At 45.1% G+C, this 22,401-nt stretch overlaps 1 protein-coding gene across 1 annotated transcript in view; it reads left to right on the forward strand.

The window, feature by feature from the left end:
* The first annotated feature begins 9,800 nt into the window (after positions 1 to 9,800).
* The window catches only part of SLC39A9 (solute carrier family 39 member 9), a 40,339-nt gene continuing 27,738 nt past the window's right edge, over positions 9,801 to 22,401 (forward strand). The window contains exon 1 of the mRNA XM_038765509.1: positions 9,801 to 10,132. Coding sequence (XP_038621437.1) covers positions 10,037 to 10,132 — 96 coding nt within the window. The 5' untranslated portion in view covers positions 9,801 to 10,036. The remainder of the gene's footprint in view (positions 10,133 to 22,401) is intronic.

A 22,401-nucleotide genomic window follows, 5' to 3' on the forward strand; every position in this document is an offset into this window, starting at 1 on the left:
TTAATTTTAATAATAGTAATACTGATGGTGTTTGTTAAGCGCTTACTTTGGGCCAAGCACTGTTCTGAGAGAGAGCTCACCTCCCTCCAGGAGGCCTTACCAGACTGAGCCCCCTTTTTCCTCTCCTCCTCCCCATATCACCCGTATTTAATAATAATAATGACACCCCCCTTTTAATAATAATAATAATAATACTGATATTTGTTAAGCGATTGCTTTGGGCCAAAAACTGTTCTGAGAGAGAGCTCACCTCTTCCAGGAAGCCTTACCAGACTAAGCCCCCTTTTCCCTCTCCTCCTACCCATATCACCCGTATTTAATAATAATAATAATGGCACCCCCCTTTTAATAATAATAATAATACTGACATTTGTTAAGCACTTACTTTGGGCCAAGCACCGTTCTGAGAGCTCACCTCCTCCAGGAGGCCTTACCAGACTGAGCCCCCTTTTTCCTCTCCTCCTCCCCATAGCACCCATATTTAATAATAATAATAATAATAATAATAATAATGACACCCCCCTTTTAATAATAATATACTGATATTTGTTAAGCGCTTACTTTGGGCCAAGCACTGTTCTGAGAGAGCTCACCTCCTCCAGGAGGCCTTACCAGACTTCACCCCCTTTTTCCTCTCCTCCTCCCCATAGCACCCGTATTTAATAATAATAATAATAGTGGCACACCCCCCCCCTTTTAATAATAATAATACTTATATTTGTTAAGCGCTTAGTTTGGGACAAGCACTGTTCTGAGAGAGAGCTCACCTCCTCCAGGAGGCCTTACCAGACTGAGCCCCCTTTTTCCTATCCTCCTCCCCATAGCACCCGTATTTGATAATAAAAATAATAGTGGCACCCCCTTTTAATAATAATAATAATAACAATACTGATATTTGTTAAGCGATTACTTTGGGCCAAGCACTGTTCTGAGAGAGAGCTCACCTCCCTCCAGGAGGCCTTACCAGACTGAGCCCCCTTTTTCCTCTCCTCCTCCCCATATCACCCGTATTTAATAATAATAATAATGACACCCCTCTTTTAATAATAATAATAATACTGATATTTGTTAAGCGCTTGCTTTGGGCCAAGCACTGTTCCGAGAGAGAGCTCACCTCCTCCAGGAGGCCTTACCAGACTGAGCCCCCTTTTTCCTTTCCTCCTCCCCATATCACCCGTATTTAAAAATAATAATGGCACCCCCCTTTTAATAATAATAATAATACTGATATTTGTTAAGCGATTGCTTTGGGCCAAGCACTGTTCTGAGAGAGAGCTCACCTCCTCCATGAGGCCTTACCAGACTGAGCCCCCTTTATCCTCTCCTCCCCATAGCATCCGTATTTAATAATAATAATAATGGCACCCCCCCTAATAATAATACTGATATTTGTTAAGTGCTTACTTTGGGCCAAGCACTGTTCTGAGAGCTCACCTCCTCCAGGAGGCCTTACCAGACCTGAGCCCCCTTTTTCCTCTCCTCCTCCCCATAGCACCCGTATTTAATAATAATAATAATAGTGGCACCCCCCCTTTTAATAATAATAATACTGATATTTGTTAAGTGATTACTTTGGGCCAAGCACTGTTCAGAGAGAGAGCTCACCTCCTCCAGGAGGACTTACCAGACTGAGCCCCCTTTCTCCTCTCCTCCTCCCCATAGCACCCGTATTTAATAATAATAATGGCACCCCCCTTTTAATAATAATAATATACTGATATTTGTTAAGCGCTTACTTTGGGCCAAGCACTGTTCTGAGAGAGAGCTCACCTCCCTCCAGGAAGCCTTACCAGACTGAGCCCCCTTTTTCCTCTCCTCCTCCCCATATCACCCGTATTTAATAATAATAATAATGACACCCCCCTTTTAATAATAATACTACTACTGATATTTGTTAAGCGCTTACTTTGGGCCAAGCACTGTTCTGAGAGAGAGCTCACCTCCTCCAGGAGGCCTTACCAGACTGAGCCCCCTTTATCCTCTCCTCCCCATAGCATCCGTATTTAATAATAATAATAATGGCACCCCCCCTAATAATAATACTGATATTTGTTAAGTGCTTACTTTGGGCCAAGCACGGTTCTGAGAGCTCACCTCCTCCAGGAGGCCTTACCAGACTGAGCCCCCTTTTTCCTCTCCTCCTCCCCATAGCACCCGTATTTAATAATAATAATAATAGTGGCACCCCCTTTTAATAATAATAATAACAATACTGATATTTGTTAAGCGATTACTTTGGGCCAAGCACTGTTCTGAGAGAGAGCTCACCTCCTCCAGGAGTACTTACCAGACTGAGCCCCCTTTTTCCTCTCCTCCTCCCCATAGCACCCGTATTTAATAATAATAATGGCACCCCCCTTTTAATAATAATAATATACTGATATTTGTTAAGCGCTTACTTTGGGCCAAGCACTGTTCTGAGAGCTCACCTCCCTCCAGGAAGCCTTACCAGACTGAGCCCCCTTTTTCCTCTCCTCTTCCCCATATCACCCGTATTTAATAATAATAATAATGACACCCCCCTTTTAATAATAATAATACTACTGATATTTGTTAAGCGCTTACTTTGGGCCAAGCACTGTTCTGAGAGCTCACCTCCTCCAGGAGGCCTTACCAGACTAAGCCCCCTTTATCCTCTCCTCCCCATAGCACCCGTATTTAATAATAATAATAATGGCACCCCCCCAATAATAATAATAATGATATTAAGCGCTTACTTTGGGCCAAGCACTGTTCTGAGAGCTCACCTCCTCCAGGAGGCCTTCCCAAACTGAGCCCCCTTTTTCCTCTCCTCCTCCCCATAGCACCTGTATTTAATAATAATAATGGCACCCCCCCTTTTAATAATAATAATAATCATAATAATACTGATATTTGTTAAGCGCTTTACTTTGGGCCAAGCACTGTTCTGAGAGCTCACCTCCTCCAGGAGGCCTTACCAGACTGAGCTCCCTTTTTCCTATCCTCCTCCCCATAGCACCCGTATTTGATAATAAAAATAATAGTGGCACCCCCTTTTAATAATAATAATAATAATAACAATACTGATATTTGTTAAGCGATTACTTTGGGCCAAGCACTGTTCTGAGAGAGAGCTCACCTCCTCCAGGAGGACTTACCAGACTGAGCCCCCTTTTTCCTATCCTCCTCCCCATAGCACCCATATTTAATAATAATAATGGCACCCCCCCTTTTAATAATAATAATAATAATACTGATATTTGTTAAGCGCTTACTTTGGGCCAAGCACTGTTCTGAGAGAGCCCACCTCCTCCAGGAGGCCTTCCCAGACTGAGCCCCCTTTTTCCTCCCCATAGCACCTGAATGTAATAATAATAATGGCACTTATTAAGTGCTTACTATGTACAAAGCACTGCTCTGTATATATGTTTGTACATATTTATTACTCTATTTTACTTGTACATATTTACTCTTTTATTTTGTTAATATGTTTTGTTTTGTTGTCTGTCTCCCCCTTCTAGACTGTGAGCCTGCTGTTAGGTAGGGACCGGCTCTAGATGTTGCCAACTTGTACTTCCCAAGTGCTTAGTACAGTGCTCTGCACACAGTCAGCGCTCAATAAATACGATTGAATGAATGAATGAATACTGTACTCCCCCAAGCGCTTAGTACAGTGAGAAGTGCTTAACCAATAGCATTAAAAAAGAACAGCACGCCTGCTTGTTATTCATTCAATCGTATTTATTGAGCGCTTACTATATTCAGAGCACTGTACTAAGTGCTTATATTGTACTCCCCCAAGCGCTTAGTACAGTGAGAAGCGCTCAACCAATAGCATTAAAAAAAGAACAGCACGTCTGCTTTTTTTTTAATGGCATTTATTAAGTGCTTACTATGTGCAAAGCACTGTTCTAAGCGCTGGGGAGGTTACAAGGTGATCAGGTTGCCACACGTGGGGCTCACAGTCTTAATCCCCATTTTACAGATGAGGGAGTTGAGGCACAGAGAAGTGAAGTGACTTGCCCAAAGTCACCCAGCTGACAATTGGCAGAGCCGGGATTCAAACCCTGACCTCTGACTCCAAAGACCGGGCTCTTTCCCCTGAGCCATGCTGCTTCTCTAATTCATTCATTCAATTGTATTTATTGAGTGCTTACTATATTCAGAGCACTGTACTAACCGCTTATATTGTACTCCCCCAAGCGCTTAGCACAGTGAGAAACGCTTAACCAATAGCATTAACAAAGAACAGCATGTCTACTTGTTATTCATTCAATCGTATTTATTGCAGAGCACTGTACCAGGAGAAGCAGCGTAGCTCAATGGAAAGAGCGTGGGCTTTGGAGTCAGAGGTTATGGGTTCAAATTCCAGCTCTGCCAATTGCCAGCTGTGTGACTTTGGGCAAGTAACTTAACTTCTCTGGGCCTCAGTTACCTTATCTGTAAAATGGGGATTAAGACTGTGAGCCCCCCCGTGGGACAACCTGATCACCTTGTAATCTCCCCAGCGCTTAGAACAGTGCTTTGCACATAGTAAGCGCTTAATAAATGCTATCATCATTATTATTATTATTATCTGTAAAATGGGGATGATGACTGTGAGCCCCAAGTAGGGACTATATCAATCAATCGTATTTATTGAGCGCTTACTGTGTGCAGAGCACTGTACTAAGCGCTTGGGAAGTACAAGTTGGCAACATATAGAGACAGTCCCTACCCAACAGTGGGCTCACAGTCTAAAAGGGGGAGACAGAGAACAAAACCAAACATACTAACAAAATAAAATAAATAGAATAGATATGTACAAGTTAAATAAATAAATAGAGTAATAAATATGTACAAACATATATACATATATACAGGTGCTGTGGGGAAGGGAAGGAGGTAAAATGGGGGGGATGGAGAGGGGGAGCCCGCTGTTGGGTAGGGACCGTTTCTATTTGTTGCAAACTTGTACTTCCCATGCGCTTAGTACAGTGCTCTGCACACAGTAAGCGCTCAATAAATACAATTGAATGAATGAACGACTTTGGGCAAGTCACTTCACTTCTCTGGGCCTCAGTTCCCTCATCTGTAAAATGGGGATTAAGGCTGTGGGCCCCTCATGGGACAACCTGATCACTCTGTAACCTCCCCAGCGCTTAGAACAGTGCTTTGCACATAGTAAGCGCTTAATAAATGCCATCATTATTATCATTTTGTAACCTCCCGAGCGCTTAGAACAGTGCTTTGCACATAGTAAGCGCTTAATAAACGCCATCATCACTTTGTAACCTCCCCAGCGCTTAGAACAGTGCTTTGCACATAGTAAGCGCTTAATACGTGCCATCATTATTACTTTGTAACCTCCCCAGCGTTTAGAACAGTGCTTTGCATAGTAAGCGCTTAATAAATGCCATCATTATTATTATTAGAACAGTGCTTTGCACATTGTAAGCGCTTAATAAATGCCATTATTATTATCACTTTGTAACCTCCTCAGCGCTTAGAACAGTGCTTTGCATAGTAAGCGCTTAATAAATGCCGTCATTATTATTAGAACAGTGCTTTGCACATAGTAAGCGCTTAATAAACGCCATCATTATTATTATCACTTTGTACCCTCCCCAGCGCTTAGAACAGTGCTTTGCATAGTAAGCGCTTAATAAATGCCATCATTATTATTATTAGAACAGTGCTTTGCACATAGTAAGCGCTTAATAAACGCCATCATTATTATTATCACTTTGTAACCTCCCCAGCGCTTAGAACAGTACTTTGCTTAGTAAGCGCTTAATAAATGCCATCATTATTATTAGAACAGTGCTTTGCACATAGTAAGCGCTTAATAAACGCCATTATTATCACTTTGTAACCTCCCCAGCGCTTAGAACAGTGCTTTGCTTAGTAAGCGCTTAATAAATGCCGTCATTATTATTATTAGAACAGTGCTTTGCACATAGTAAGCGCTTAATAAATGCCATTATTATTATCACTTTGTAACCTCCACGGCGCTTAGAACAGTGCTTTGCATAGTAAGCGCTTAATAAATGCCATCATTATTATTATTAGAACAGTGCTTTGCACATAGTAAGCGCTTAATAAACGCCATCATTATTATCACTTTGTAACCTCCCCTGCGCTTAGAACAGTGCTTTGCATAGTAAGCGCTTAATAAATGCCATCATTATTATTATTAGAACAGTGCTTTGCGCATAGTAAGCAGTTAATAAATGCCATTATTATTATCACTTTGTAACCTCCTCAGCGCTTAGAACAGTGCTTTGCATAGTAAGCGCTTAATAAATGCCATCATCATTATTATTAGAACAGTGCTTTGCACATAGTAAGCGCTTAATAAACGCCATCATTATTATTATCACTTTGTAACCTCCCCAGCGCTTAGAACAGTGCTTTGCATAGTAAGCACTTAATAAATACCATCATTATTAGAACAGTGCTTTGCACATAGTAAGCGCTTAATAAACGCCACCATTATCATTATCACTTTGTACCCTCCCCAGCGCTTAGAACAGTGCTTTGCATAGTAAGCGCTTAATAAATGCCGTCATTATTATTATTAGAACAGTGCTTTGCGCATAGTAAGCGCTTAATAAATGCCATTATTATCACTTTGTAACCTCCTCAGCGCTTAGAACAGTGCTTTGCACATAGTGAGCGCTTAATAGATGCCATCATTATCATCACTTTGTAACCTCCCCAGCCCTTAGAGCAGTGCTTTGCACACAGTAAGCACTTAATAAACGCCATTATTATTATCACTTTGTAACCTCCCCAGCGCTTAGAACAGTGCTTTGCATAGTAAGCGCTTGATAAATGCCATCATTATTATTATTAGAACAGTGCTTTGCACATAGTAAGCGCTTAATAAACGCCATCATTATTATCACTTTGTAACCTCCCCAGGGCTTAGAACAGTGCTTCGCATAGTAAGCGCTTAATAAATGCCGTCATTATTATTATTAGAACAGTGCTTTGCACATAGTAAGCGCTTAATAAATGCCATTATCATTATCACCTTGTAACTTCCCCAGCGCTTAGAACAGTGCTTTGCACAGTAAGCGCTTAATAAATGCCATCATTATTATTATTAGAACAGTGCTTTGCACATAGTAAGCGCTTAATAAATGCCATTATTTTGTAACCTCCTCAGCGCTTAGAACAGTGCTTTGCATAGTAAGCGCTTAATAAATACCATCATTATTATTATTAGAACAGTGCTTTGCACATAGTAAGCGCTTAATAAATGCCATTATTATTATCACTTTGTAACCACCTCAGCGCTTAGAACAGTGCTTTGCACATAGTGAGCTCTTAATAGATGCCATCATTATCACTTTGTAACCTCCCCAGCTCTTAGAGCAGTGCTTTGCACACAGTAAGCACTTAATAAACGCCATCATTATCACTTTGTAACCTCCCCAGCGCTTAGAACAGTGCTTTGCATAGTAAGCGCTTAATAAATGCCATCATTATTATTATTAGAACGGTGCTTTGCGCATAGTAAGCGCTTAATAAACGCCATTATTATCACTTTGTAACCTCCCCAGCGCTTAGAACAGTGCTCTGCATAGTAAGCACTTAATAAATGCCATCATTATTATTATTAGAACGGTGCTTTGCACATAGTAAGCGCTTAATAAACGCCATCATTATTATTATCACTTTGTAACCTCCCCAGCGCTTAGAACAGTGCTTTGCACAGTAAGCGCTTAATAAATGCCATCATTATTATTAGAACAGTGCTTTGCACATAGTAAGCGCTTAATAAACGCCATCGTTATCACTTTGTAACCTCCCCAGCGCTTAGAACAGTGCTTTGCACATAGTGAGCGCTTAATAGATGCCATCATTATTAGCATCACTTTGTAACCTCCCCAGCCCTTAGAGCAGTGCTTTGCACACAGTAAGCACTTAATAAACGCCATCATTATCACTTTGTAACCTCCCCAGCGCTTAGAACAGTGCTTTGCACATAGTGAGCGCTTAATAGATGCCATCATTATTATTATTAGAACAGTGCTTTGCACATAGTAAGCGCTTAATAAATGCCATTATTATTATCACTTTGTAACCGCCTCAGCGCTTAGAACAGTGCTTTGCATAGTAAGTGCTTAATAAATGCCATCATTATTATTAGAACAGTGCTTTGCACATAGTAAGCGCTTAATAAACGCCATTATTATTATCACTTTGTAACCTCCCCAGCGCTTAGAACAGTGCTTTGCACATAGTGAGCTCTTAATAGATGCCATCATTATCATCACTTTGTAACCTCCCCAGCTCTTAGAGAAGTGCTTTGCACACAGTAAGCGCTTAATAAACGCCATCATTATTATCACTTTGTAACCTCCCCAGCTCTTGGAACAGTGCTTTCCATAGTAAGCGCTTCATAAATGCCATCATTATTATTATTAGAACAGTGCTTTGCACATAGTAAGCGCTTAATAAATGCCATCATTATCACTTTGTAACCTCCCCAGCGCTTAGAACAGTGCTTTGCACATAGTGAGCGCTTAATAGATGCCATCATTATCATCACCTTGTAACCTCCCCAGCTCTTAGAGCAGTGCTTTGCACACAGTAAGCACTTAATAAACGCCATCATTATTATCACTTTGTAACCTCCCCAGCGCTTAGAGCAGTGCTTTGTGTAGTAAGTGCTTAATAAATGCCGTCATTATTATTATAACAGTGCTTTGCACATAGTAAACGCTTAATAAATGCCATTATTATTATCACTTTGTAACCTCCTCAGCGCTTAGAACAGTGCTTTGCATAGTAAGCGCTTAATAAATGCCATCGTTATTATTATTAGAACGGTGCTTTGCACATAGTAAGCGCTTAATAAACGCCATCATTATTATGATCACTTTGTAACCTCCCCAGCGCTTAGAGCAGTGCTTTGCACACAGTAAGCACTTAATAAACGCCATCATTATTATCACTGTGTAACCTCCCCAGCGCTTAGAGCAGTGCTTTGCATAGTAAGTGCTTAATAAGTGCCGTCATTATTATTAGAACAGTGCTTTGCACATAGTAAGCGCTTAATAAATGCCATTATTATTATCACTTTGTAACCTCCTCAGCGCTTAGAACAGTGCTTTGCATAGTAAGCGCTTAATAAATGCCATCATTATTATTATTAGAACGGTGCTTTGCACATAGTAAGCGCTTAATAAACGCCATCATTATTATGATCACTTTGTAACCTCCCCAGCGCTTAGAGCAGTGCTTTGCACACAGTAAGCACTTAATAAACGCCATCATTATTATCACTGTGTAACCTCCCCAGCGCTTAGAACAGTGCTTTGCATAGTAAGCGCTTCATAAATGCCATCATTATTATTATTAGAACAGTGCTTTGCACATAGTAAGCGCTTAATAAATGCCATTATTATTATCACTTTGTAACCTCCCCAGCGCTTAGAACAGTGCTTTGCACATAGTGAGCGCTTAATAGATGCCATCATTATTATAATCACTTTGTAACCTTCCCAACCCTTATAACAGTGCTTTGCACATAGTAAGCGCTTAATAAATGCCATTATTATTATTACTAGGCGGTTAGTACAGTGGGAAGCGCTTAGCCAATAGCATTAAAAAAAGAAGAGCACGTCCGCCTGTACTCTCCCTACAACGCGAGCGCTCAATAAGGGCGCCTCACGGACCGAACCAGGCCCGCCACCCAAGATGGCGGCCCGAGGAGGGGGCGGTTGAGGACCCGGAAGTGATCCCCGCGGGGCCGGGCGCGCGGCGCGGCGACCCGGAAGTGGACGCTTCGGCGGCCATGTCGGCTTCGGGCGGCCGGAAGTGGCCCGTCAGACGGCCCCGTGAGGAGCCCGCCCTCCGCCATTGACCCGGCTTCTCCTCAGGACGACGGGCCGCGTCTCTTCTTCATCGTCGCCATCATCTCCCTCGGTGACCCCAGAGCCGTTTCCAGGGCGACCGTTCGGATGAAGCCCCCCATCCCCACCACCCTGGGCCCGGGCCTAGCGTGAGGGAAGGCCCGCAAGATGGGGGAAGTCGAGGCCTGAATTCCCCCCCGACTGACGGACAACCAAGCGGGGGCAACATGGATGATTTCAGCTCCATCAGCCTCCTGTCCCTGGCCATGCTGGTGGGCTGTTACGTGGCGGGCATCATCCCCTTGGCCGTGAATTTCTCAGAGGTAAGGAGTTCTCCCTCACCCTCCCCTTGCCTCATCCATCCATCAATCAATCGTATTTATTGAGCCATTACCGTGTGCAGAGCACTGTACTAAGCGCTCTTATTTTGTAGTATGTTTGGTTCTGCCTCCCCCTTTTAGACCGTGAGCCCACTGTTGGGTAGGGACCGTCTATATGTTGCCAACTTGTACTTCCCAAGCGCTTAGTATAGTGTTCTGCACACAGTAAGCGCTCAATAAATACGATTGATGATGATGATGAGGTTGGCAACATCTAGAGACGGCCCCTACCCAGCGGTGGGCTCACAGTCTAAAAGGGGGAGACAGAGAACAAAACCAAACGTACTAACAAAATAAAATAAACAGCTGTGTACAAGTAAAATCAATAAACAGAGTAATATGCTCTATGCTTTTCCTTGCTCATGGCAAGGAAAAGGAAGGGGGTTGGTCTGATGATAATGATGACGTTTATTAAGCGCTGACTGATCATTATCATCATCAATCGTGTTTATTGAGCGCTTACTGTGTGCCGAGCACTGTACTAAGCGCTTGGGAAGTACAAGTTGGCAACATATAGAGACAGTCCCGACCCAACAGTGGGCTCATAGTCTCACCTGGCCAGGAGGCTTATTTCGTTCATGCAATCATATTTATTGAGCCTTTACTGTGTGCAGAGCCCACTGTTGGGGAGGGACCGTCTCTATATGTTGCCTACTTGGACTTCCCAAGCGCTTAGTACAGTGCTCTGCACACAGTAAGCGCTCAATAAATACGAATGAATGAATGTTGGGTAGGGACCGTCTCTATATGTTGCCAACTTGGACTTCCCAAGCGCTTAGTCCAGTGCTCTGCACACAGTAAGCGCTCAATAAATACGATTGAATGGATGAATGAATGTTGGGTAGGGACCGTCTCTATATGTTGACAACTTGTACTTTCCCAGCGTTTAGTACAGTGCTCTGCACACAGTAACCGCTCAATAAATACGATTGAACGAATGAATGAATGTTGGGTAGGGACCGTCTCTATATGTTGCCAGCTTGTACTTTCCTAGCGCTTTGTACAGTGCTCTGCACACAGTAAGCGCTCAATAAATACGATTGAATGGATGAATGAATGTTGGGTAGGGACCGTCTCTATATGTTGACAACTTGTACTTTCCCAGCGTTTAGTACAGTGCTCTGCACACAGTAACCGCTCAATAAATACGATTGAACGAATGAATGAATGTTGGGTAGGGACCGTCTCTATATGTTGCCAGCTTGTACTTTCCTAGCGCTTTGTACAGTGCTCTGCACACAGTAAGCGCTCAATAAATACGACTGAATGAATGAATGAATGTTGGGTAGGGACCGTCTCTATATGTTGCCAACTTGGACTTCCCAAGCGCTTAGTCCAGTGCTCTGCACACAGTAAGCGCTCAATAAATACGATTGAATGAATGAATGAATGTTGGGTAGGGACCGTCTCTATATGTTGCCAGCTTGTACTTCCCAAGCGTTTAGTACAGTGCTCTGCACACAGTAAGCGCTCAATAAATACGACTGAATGAATGAATGAATGTTGGGTAGGGACCGTCTCTGTATGTTGACAGCTTGTACTTTCCAAGCGCTTAGTACAGTGCTCTGCACACAGTAAGCGCTCAATAAATACGATTGAATGAATGTTGGGTAGGGACCGTCTCTATATGTTGCCAACTTGTACTTCCCAAGCGCTTAGTACAGTGCTCTGCACACAGCGCTCAATAAGTACGATTGAATGAATGAATGCAGAGCACTGGACTTATTTCCAGAGAAAGTTTGTTTAAAGTGCTATTAATACGGGCTTCCCCTCCCTCTGCCCCACCTCCTTCCCCTCCCCACAACACTTGTGTACATTTGTACATATTTTGTTAATGATGTGTATAGGCCTATAATTCTATTTATCTGTTTTGATGGTATTGACACCTGTCTTCGTGGAAGGAGCCCGGGCTTTGGGGCCAGAGGTCATGGGTTCCAATCCCTTCTCCAACACCACATTTCAGAAGAATCGGTGTTCTTCCTATCTTGTTTTTTCACTGACCAGCTGTCTGATCCGTACATTGTCACTGGAAACACGGCAGAGTTGCCAATTTGTATTTTTGTGGCAGTAATCGCATCAGCAACGTGGCTTTGTGCCAGAGCCCGGGCTTGGGAATCAGAGGTCGTGGGTTTTAATCCCGGCTCCGCCAGTTGTCAGCTGTGTGACTTTGGGCAAGTCACTTCACTTTTCTGGGCCTCAGTTACCTCATCTGTAAAATGGGGATTAAGACTGTGAGCCCCACGTGGGACAACCTGATCACCTTGTAGTCCCCCAGCGCTTAGAACAGTGCTTGGCACATAGTAAGCGCTTAACAAATACCATCATTATTATTTTTACGTGTTCTGTTTTATCTGTCTCCCCCTTCTAGACTGTGAGCCTATTGTTGGATAGGGACTGTCTCTGTTGCCGAATTATACTTTCCAAGCGCCTAGTACAATTCTTTGCACACATTAAGCGCTCAATAAATACAGTTGAATGAATGTACGAATATAGGATTACACTTCCTCCAAGGAAACCATTCGACAAGGAAGGGGCACCATGTAATCGACATCTTCATCCATACCAGTGTACTGGGCTGCAAATATTATTGATTTAAACTCACATTAGACGGGGCAAGGTCTCAACCACGAGGGTTTTCGAGTAACTTCCAGAATTGTGGCAAGTCCTTGCTGAAATCGTCTTAACTTCTCAATGTCCCCAGTTCCTCACTCCTCTGGCTATCTGTGTTGGGATTGGATCTCCATCTCTCTTTTCCACTTGGTGTAGATATTCTATAGCAGACACTGGGATCCCTAGGTCTGCTTCAGGAAGCTATATAGGTAACTGTATTGGGCAAATGTATAATGCGGGTGTCATTGCTAACTAAAACTTTAGGCGGACCTTCGGTGTTCTCTTGCATTTCCACCACGTTGAATCGTTAGAGCATTGTCACAGGGATTATTTTGAATTTATGGAAAGTTGTGCCACTTGAAATGCATAACGGTGTTTTCCACCTAAGTGTAGCAAAGGTGATGACCTCATAAATCCTCCAACTCCCAATGATCTATGTGAGTGTGTGTTCCGTGCGTTATGTGGAAAAGGCATTTATTTTCTTCATACACACGTTGGAAAATGCCTCTCTCCAGAGCAAATTACAAGATGTTTGTGAAGTACATTCTTTTGCGGGTGGGCAGGTAGAAGAACTCTTGGAATAAGTTTTCCCAAGGGTTCAGCGGCAGAGCAGTTTTCAGTTTGGAATGCCAACCTTACCAATTAGCTAGTTTAAAAAGACCCCCTTCTTACAATCCCTTCATTCAAATTACCTTTAATTCTTCACTTGGTCTAGACTCGGGGGGCGGGCATTCACTTCCCTCTTCTTCTCCTTCCCTCCCATTTCTCCAAAGGTCACGGAGTTTAAAAACTCAGCTTGCATCTCAGCCAGAAAGGGGAAGAAGCCCAGCAGCCCAGTGGGGTGGTAGAATGAGCGTATTGTGTTAAGCTATATCCCCAAATGAAGAAGACCAGCATCAGTCTGAATGTCACGCCTGAGGCATGTTTTGCAATTATTGACTCATTTGGGCCTTTTAAAGCAGACTCAGACGAAGGGTAATAGCGGCACCATGAGTTTTTTAGAGCGCTTTCCTTTTTCCAGGTGTGTATAGCAATCTGAATCGGTCAGTTAAGGAGATTTTGCACTGTAGAGTCTTGCCAAGCCCAAGCTGAGTTTGTTTTGTGGTATTTAAGGTCTTACTATGTGCCAGGCACTGGACTCTGGAGTAGATACAGTCTAATCAGGTTGGACACAGTCCCTGTGTCCCATAAGGGGCTCACAGTTTTAATCCCCAGTTTACAGGTGAGGAAACCGAGGCACAGTGAAGTGACTAACCCCAGGCCACACAGCCGGCTCCTCCTGACTCCCAGGCGTGGCACCACAGCAGTCCAGGCTCTTTGGGGCAACGCAGCCACGCGCTCTTCCTCATCGCCAGGAGTCGCGGACCCTTTCAGGCTGGTCCCGGCCAAGATGGGGCCAGCATAGGCTAGGTTGGATCCCAGACTTCAGGGCAGGGCAAAACGCTTACCAGGCCTGACACCTGCTAGGGCAGAGAGTGGGGAAAAAGAGCTAAACCGTAATTAAACTGCGGGGAGTGGGCTTGAATGATCAGCCGTCTTCTGCTTGCCCTTCCTCTGCCTGGGGTCCGTGAGCCCAGTTACCCGAGAGCAGGTGGTATTCAAACCTACCTTTGGTAAGGGTAACGGTCACCTCATTTCCCTCACACATTCATTCATTTAATCGTGTTGAGCGCTTACTGTATGCAAAGCACTGTACTAAACACTTGGGAGAGTTCAGTACAACAATTAAGTCCCATTCCCCACCCACAATGAGCCTAGAGATGAGTTTGCAAGTCTGCTCCATGCCTTTTCCATGCGTATGAAGAATCGATAACTTGAGTGCTTGCATGGGTACATCATCTTGTGTATGCTAGTTCCGAGCACTTACTATAGCGCTCAGCACGCAGGAGGCGCTCAGCAAATACCATTGATTTGAGGTGAGAGTCAGTGGGTTTGTTCATCACCTGACCTAGGTGTAATCCTGCCGCCCAAGGAAAACGTTTTATCCTCTCTTCACCCCACACCCTTTTTCAGTCAGTCAGTCAATGGTATTGAGCGCTTACGGTGTGCAGAGCAGTGTATTAAGCGCTTGGGCGAGTACAGTATAACAGGTTTGGTAGACACATATCCTGTCCACAGTGAACTTACAGTCTAGAGGAGGAAACAGATGTTATTAGAAATAAATTATGGATTTTTTTTTATAAACTTGAACCCATTTTTGTCACTCCCGCCTCTTCGCTTGATTTCCCCCAAATTGTGGGGCAGTGAGAATAACGTCTCAAGTGCTTAGTATAGTGCTCTGCAGACAGTAAGTGCTCAATAAATGTCACTGATGGGAAGATAAACTGACGGGATTAAGCATCAGGCTGAATATGAGACTTCCATATGTAGCTGTCCTGGAGTCCAGAGACAAAGCGGGATAGTAGAGGAGGTGAGAGGTCAGTCTACTGTCTAATTGTTTTGTTTTGTTGTCTGTCTCCCCCTTCTAGACTGTGAGCCCGTTGTTGGGTAGGGGCCGCCTCTGTGTGTTGCCGATTTGTACTTTCCAAGTGTGTAGTACAGTGCTCTACACAGAGTAAGTGCTCAATAAATACGATTGAATAAGTGAATGAATGGTTAGTGAGGTAGACTGGCAGGGGGGGATCATCGGCAAAGAGGAAGATGTTGGTTGGATCTAGGGGTGCAGGAGAGCCCCCCCCAAGGTCACTTTACATTCAGTCCATCAAACAGAAGCAGCGTGTCCTTGGGGATAGACCCCAGGCTTGGGAATCAGAGGACCTGGATTCTAATCCCGGCTCTGATACCTACATGTCTGCTGCATGGCCTTCGGCAAGTCGCTTCACTTCTCTAAGCCTCAGTTCCCTCATCTGTAAAATGGGGATTATGACTGTGAGCCCCATGTGGGACAGGACCGAATCCAACCCGATTAGCTTGTATCTGCCACAGTGCTTGGTACCCATAGTAAGCGCTTAACATATACCTGTGTTTTTTTTTGTTTTTCCTTTTAAAAAGTGGGGAAGGGATCAGGAACAGAGCTTTGAAGGACACCCATAGTAAGGATGTGAGAGGCAGGAGAAGAGCAAGTGAAAAAGATGGAGAGAGATTCGGAGAACCTTGAGCCAGTGTGTAGTGTCTGTAGGAAATGAGAGGGGTTGACAGGGTCAGAAGAACAAATAGAGGACAAGGTAGAAGATTTCCTCTGGACAGATGGCTGGGAAGGATGAGAGAGGGGGTGTGTGTGGAGGTTGGTGGGGGGCGGACTTTGACAAAGACTGAAGCCATGAGACAGGAGCACCCCAAAGTCATTGGCAAGTTCATGAGGGGGAAAGAGGTGGACGGGGACTTTGGAGCTTCAGGGGGAAGTTAGCGGCCTGGAATAATTCTTAACTTCCCTTCATCGGCATCCCAGAGTGGCCCTCTCTGTCTGTCTGTCTCTCTGCAGCCCGATCCTTCTCTCCACGGCCTCTCTTCTGCCTGCCTTCCTGCTGCCATTCCCAGTGACAATGCTGTACTGATTCAACCAAGATGAATGCTGTGCCTCCCCCGCAAAAAAACCACTGCCTCCAGCAAGCCTTCCCCAATTCAGTTCCCTCACCCCGAGTCATAGCAACCCATCAGCCATCCCTAGCGCTCTCATATTTGGGCCGGTCGCTTTGCTTCTCTGTGCCTCAGTGACCTCATCTGTAAAATGGAAATAGAGACTGTGAGCCCCATGCGGGACAGGGACTGGCCAACCCGATTTGCTTCTAGCCACCCCAGCGCTTGTTACAGTGCCTGGCACATAGTAAGCATTTAACAAATACCACAATTGTTATTATTATTATATTTACTTAGACTCTTCGTCAGCATTTGTGTATAAATCTATAACCAACTGTAGCCACTTAATTCTGATTACTCTGCCTGCAGATATTTTTTCCTTTATGCCTATCTTTTCTCCCCATTAGAGGTTTGAACTCCTTGCAGGCAGGAAGCGTGTCTCACCCGCGAGGAGGGGAGGTCTGTCAGTTGATTGTATTTATTGAGCGCTTACTGTGTGCAGAGCACTCTATTAAAGCGGTTGGGAGAGTACAATAGAACAGTACATTCCCTGCCCACAGTGAGCTTATAGTCTAGGTGGCAGAGGCTGTTCTCTGCCCTCTCCTTCCCCCGTTTCCCTTTCTTGGCCACTCCAAGTCCCTCCCAGGCGGGGCTAGTGGCTTCCCTCACCCAGTTGCCCCCACACAGTCTCAGCTGGGCCAGCAGGCTCTCTAGGTGGTATTACCCAAAGAACATGTCCAGCTTTCTCTGGGGAGGTAGGGGAATCGGGCATATCCAGTCTACCCGCTACAGAAGCAGCATGGCCTAGTGGATAGAGTGTGGGTTTAGTAGTCCGAAGGCCCTGTATTCTAATCTCATCTCTGCTATGATGTCTGCCGGGTGACCTCGGGTGAGTCACTTTGCTTCTCTGTGCCTCAGTTGCCCCATCAGTGAAGTGGAGATTAAATCCTACTTCGTCTTACTTAAGCCGTGAGCCCCGTGCGGAACAGGGACTGGATCCAACCTGATCTGCTTGTGTCTACCTCAGTGCTTTGAACGGTGCTTGGCACATAGCGCCTAACAAGTACTGAAAGTAAGTACAGACCTCATAGGGTGTTAGCCAGCCACACCAAATACTTGCTAGGGACTGAATAGAATTTATTCTCAGTCAGTCTCATCCCTCTCACTCCATCCCTTATGCCTTTCCTCCTTCCTAAAATAATAATTATTATTATGGTACTTTTTAAGCACTTATAGTGCCAAGCACTGTTCTAAACGCTGGGGTAGATACAAGTTATGTTGGACACCGTCAGTTGTCCCACATGGGGCTCACAGTCTCAATCCCCATTTTACGAATGAGGTTACTGAGACCCAGAGAAGGGAAGTGACTTGCCCAAGGTCCCACAGCAGATGCAGTAGAGCTGGGATGGGACCCCATGTCCAACTCCTCCCTCTCGGCTTCAGGGTTCTCCATCCCCTCACCCTCTCCTACCTCACCTCCCTTCTCTCCTTCTCCAGCCCAGCCCGCACCCTCCACCGCTCATCTCCTCACCGTGCCTCGTTCTCGCCTGTCCCACCATCGACCCCTGGCCCACGTCCTCCCCCTGGCCTGGAATGCCCTCCCTCCCAACATCAGCCAAGCTAGCTCTCTTCCTCCCTTCAAAGCCCTACTGAGCGCTCACCTCCTCCAGGAGGCCTTCCCAAACTGAGCGCCCTCTTTCCTCTCCCCCCCACCCTACCTCCTTCCCCTCTCCACAGCACCTGTATATATGTTTGTACAGATTTATTACTGTATTTATTTTACTTGTACATATTTACTATTCTACTTATTTTGTTAATGATGTGCATCTAGCTTTACTTCTATTTATTCTGTTGACTTGACACCTGTCCACATGTTTTGTTTTGTTGTCTGTCTCCCCCTTCTAGACTGTGAGCCCATTGTTGGGTAGGGACCTTCTCTATATGTTGCCAACTTGTACTTCTCAAGCGCTTAGTACAGTGCTCTGCACACAGTAAGCGCTCAATAAATGCGATTGAATGAAAATGTCCTTCTGACTCCCAGCCTTGGGCTCTAGCCATTAAGCCATGCTGCTTTAACTCCCTCCCCTCTTTCATCCATTCATTCATTCATTCAGTCGTGTTTATTGAGCGCTTACTGTGTGCAGAGCACTGTACTGAGTGCTTGGGAAGTACAAGTTGGCAACATATAGAGATGGTCCCTACCCAACAGTGGGCTCACAGTCTAGTGATCCAGCAGATCACTGCTCCACCCCCTCTTCAAGGCCCTTCTGAAATCATGTCTCCTCCTGGCTGCCTTCCCCGATTCATCTCATCTCCTCATCCATCCTCCGCCTCCTGTCACATCAGGGTCACGTAAGGGCCACCCAAGCAGTTGAGCGTACTCACACACCCCGTTGCACTTACGTACGTGTCCTTATAATCTATTGCTTCCCTCTCTCTCTAATTTATTTTAGAGCCCATCTCCCCGGCTAGATTGTAAACTCCTCGAGGGCAAAGAGCATATCCACTAACTCTATTGTACCTGCCCAAGCGCTTAGTACAGAGTGAGCAGTCAGTAAATAGGATTGATTCTCAGGTCTGGGCTTCCGTCTTCCACCTCTGGCCCCTCATTCAGAACGTTCCTCCAGCCTGAAATTCCCTCTCACCACTGATCGGACAGACCATGGCTATTCCCCCCCGGCATAATCTACTTCTTCCAGCTTGAAACGTCACCTCCCCACTAATGACAGACCACAGCAAAAAAAGCCCCACCTCCTCCAGCAAGCCTTCCCCCATTCACTTCCCTCACCCTGAGTTGTTGTGGACAGGGACTAACTATGTCTGTTTATTGTTGTATCATACTCTCCCAAGAGCTCAGTACGGTGCTGTGCACACAGTAAGCATTCAATAAATATGGTCGAATGAATGAATCAACCCATCAGCCATCCCTAGCACTTTCATATTTACTTATACTTTTCTTAAGCCTTTATGTATAGATGTGTAATCAACTGTAGCCACTCTGATTACCGTGCCTGTAAATAGTTTTTCTTTTATCCTGTCTTCCCCCCTATTAGAGAAGTAAACTCCTTGTAGGCAGGAAGCGTTTCTCACACTGTGGACATATCTTTCCATAGGCTCAGTACAATACATCAGATCCATTGTAGGCATGATAAATCCCATTTCTGCCCCTCCTACTCCGGTGGGGTGAGGCCAATCACCTAATACTAATAATTGTGGTATTTAAATGCTTGCTATGTGCCAGGCCCTGTACTAAGCACTGGGGTGGATACAAGCAAAACAGGTTGGACACAGTCCCTGTCCCACGTGGGGCTCATAGTCTCAATGCCCTTTTGACAGAGGAGGCCACTGAGGTCCGGAGAATTGAAATGACTTGCCCAAGGTCCCAGAGCAGACAAGTGGCAGAGCTGGGATTAGAACTCATGACCTTCCAACATCCAGGCCCGTGCTGTGTCCACTGTGCCACGGTGCGTCTCTCCTGGGATTCCTCATTGGCACGAGCTAAATGATGGCAAAAGTAATGCTTTTTCATTCTTGAGCTTTGCTCTTCTGTTCTTTTGGGCGTTCTGCTCCTCGTCTTCTAATAACTGGCTCTTTTGTTACCCACGTTTCTAGGGAGGGTTTAGTCTCTTACTAAATCAAAAGCTTATTGTCTCCGAGGGAGAATTGATTTCAGCCCGGTGTTTTGAACAATCGCTTTCGATGTTGTCTTGGGCAGTTTGGTAGAGTGTTTTGGGTTCTTGCAGTTTCTCAATACTAGCTGACCTTCTATTCACACAGCAGGCCAGTGGCGGAGCCGGGACTAGAACTCATGACCTTCTGACTCTCAGGCCCGTCCTCTATCCACTAGGCCATGCTGCTTCTACCCCAGCACTTAGAACAGTGCTCAACACATAGCGCTTAACAAATACCACCACCATTATTATTATAGTTGTCATCACAGACATCGATGGGGTTCCTCAGGGCCTACCGCTCTCAATGCTGAGAGAGAGAAGTCAAAAAGAGAAAGAGAGGGAGAGAGAAAGACAGACAGAAAGAGAGAAATAATAATAATGGCATTTATTAAGCGCTTACTATTTGCAAAGCACTGTTCTAAGCGCTGGGGAGGTTACAAGGTGATTAGGTTGTCCCTTGGGGGGCTCACAGTCTTAATCCCCATTTTGCAGATGAGGTAACTGAGGCACAGAGAAGTTAAGTGACTTGCCCAAAGTCACACAGCTGACAAGCGGAAGGAAAGAAAGAGAAAGGCGAGAGAGAGAGAGAGAGAAGGCGAGAAAGAGAAAGAAAAAGAAAGGGAGAAAGAAAGACAGAAAAAAAAACTGTTGTGTGGAAGAGAGATGATCAGGGGCAGGAGGGAAACCCTGATCAGACTTTGACCTCCAAGATGTTGGCATTGACATTGGCTACACTCTCTCTCCCTCTGCACAAATTGGTTTGAACGTGATTTGAACCAAACCAGCCAGCCGACAATTTTGATGGCAGACAGGACAAAGGCCTCCGATTTTTTTTTCTTTTCTTTTTCCTTGGCGGATATCGAAGTTGCTAAACTGGCTTGATTTCAGGGGATTACATGCAGGGTGTGTCACTGAGACCCCGAATCAATCCTCCGGGCCGACAGAGAACAGAATAACAAAAGCGCTCTGTTCCGTTGAGCAAGTCTCACATTGCGTCAGCTTCCATGGCCTAGTGGAAAGAACACGAGCCTGGGCGTCGGAGGACATGGGTTCTAATCCCGGCCCTGCCACCTGTCTGCTGGGCGGCCCTGGGCAAGTCACGTCACTTCTCTGGGCTTCAGTTCCCTCGTGTAAAATGGGGATTAAGAGTGTGAGCGCCTTGTGGGACAGGGACTGTGTCCAACCTGATTAGCTTTTATCTGAGCTAATCCCCATGCTTAGTACAGTGCCTGACACATAGTAAATGCTTAACAGATACCGTCATTATCTGCCCCAGTGCCTAGAATGGTGCCTGGCGCATAGTAAGCACTTAACATATCACAGCTTTTATGTTATTATTAGTCTATCATTCTTGTAAATTGTGGTTCATCATTTCAGTGGATGGTTTGAATGATGCACCGAGGCCTAAGTCTGTTCGTTCATTCAGTTGTATTTATTGAGCGCTTAACTGTGTGCAGAGCACTGTACCGGGACACCCACATCTGCAATGGGGTCTTCAGTTCATCATCATCAATGGTACTTATTGAGCGCTTACTGCATGCAGAGCACTGTACTAAACTTCCAGTTGTCAGGAAGTTGTTAAAGAAGCAGTGTGGTATAGTGGAAAGAGTAGGGGCCTGGGAATCGGGGGGACCTGGGTTCTAGTCCCGGCTCCGCCACTCGTCTGCTTCGTGACCTTGGGCAAGTCACTTCACTTCTCCGGGCCTCAGTCGCCTCATCTGGAAAATGAGGATTAAGAGCGTGAGCCCCCTGTGGGACATGGATTGGGTCCATCGTGATGGGCTTGCACCTACCCAAGCGCTTAGAACAATGTCTGGCACATAACAAATACCATTTTTTTTAACTTTTTTTTTAAAAAAGGAAGAATGGACTTAAACTAGCCAGGCCACTTGTTAATGGTGTCAGACCTGGTGATTGGCAGAAAATAGGCTGTGTCTAAGAAAATTTAGGGAATGAGCAGTGATTTGAATTTTTTTAATGGTATTTGGTAAGCACTTACTGTAGGTCAGGCACTGTACTAAACGCTGGTAAGTACAAGATAGTAAATTGGCCCGTGACCCTGTCCCACATGACGCTCACAGCCCAAGTTAGAGAGAGGAGGTTATAATCCCCATTTTACAGATAAAGTAACTGAGGCGCAGAGAAATGAAGCGATGGGCCCAAGGTCACAGAGCAGACAAGTGGCAGAGCCGGAATTAGAACCCAGGTCCCCCGATTCCCGGGCTGTGCTCTAGCCACTAAGGCCACTCTGCTTCCCTCTGGGTGCTGTCGCCGTGAAGGGCCCTAGGCGGTGGTAGGTCGCTCTCTAAACGACAATTAAACAAGCCAGGTAAATTTTAGAGTCACCGGCTCCCGGCCTTTGGACCTCTGACCTTCGACCCGCTCCCTTTCTCCCGGCCCGCCTTCCCCCGCCCT

This window comes from Tachyglossus aculeatus, chromosome 23 (assembly GCF_015852505.1).
Source record: "Tachyglossus aculeatus isolate mTacAcu1 chromosome 23, mTacAcu1.pri, whole genome shotgun sequence".
In the NCBI taxonomy this organism is placed as follows: Eukaryota; Metazoa; Chordata; class Mammalia; order Monotremata; family Tachyglossidae; genus Tachyglossus; species Tachyglossus aculeatus.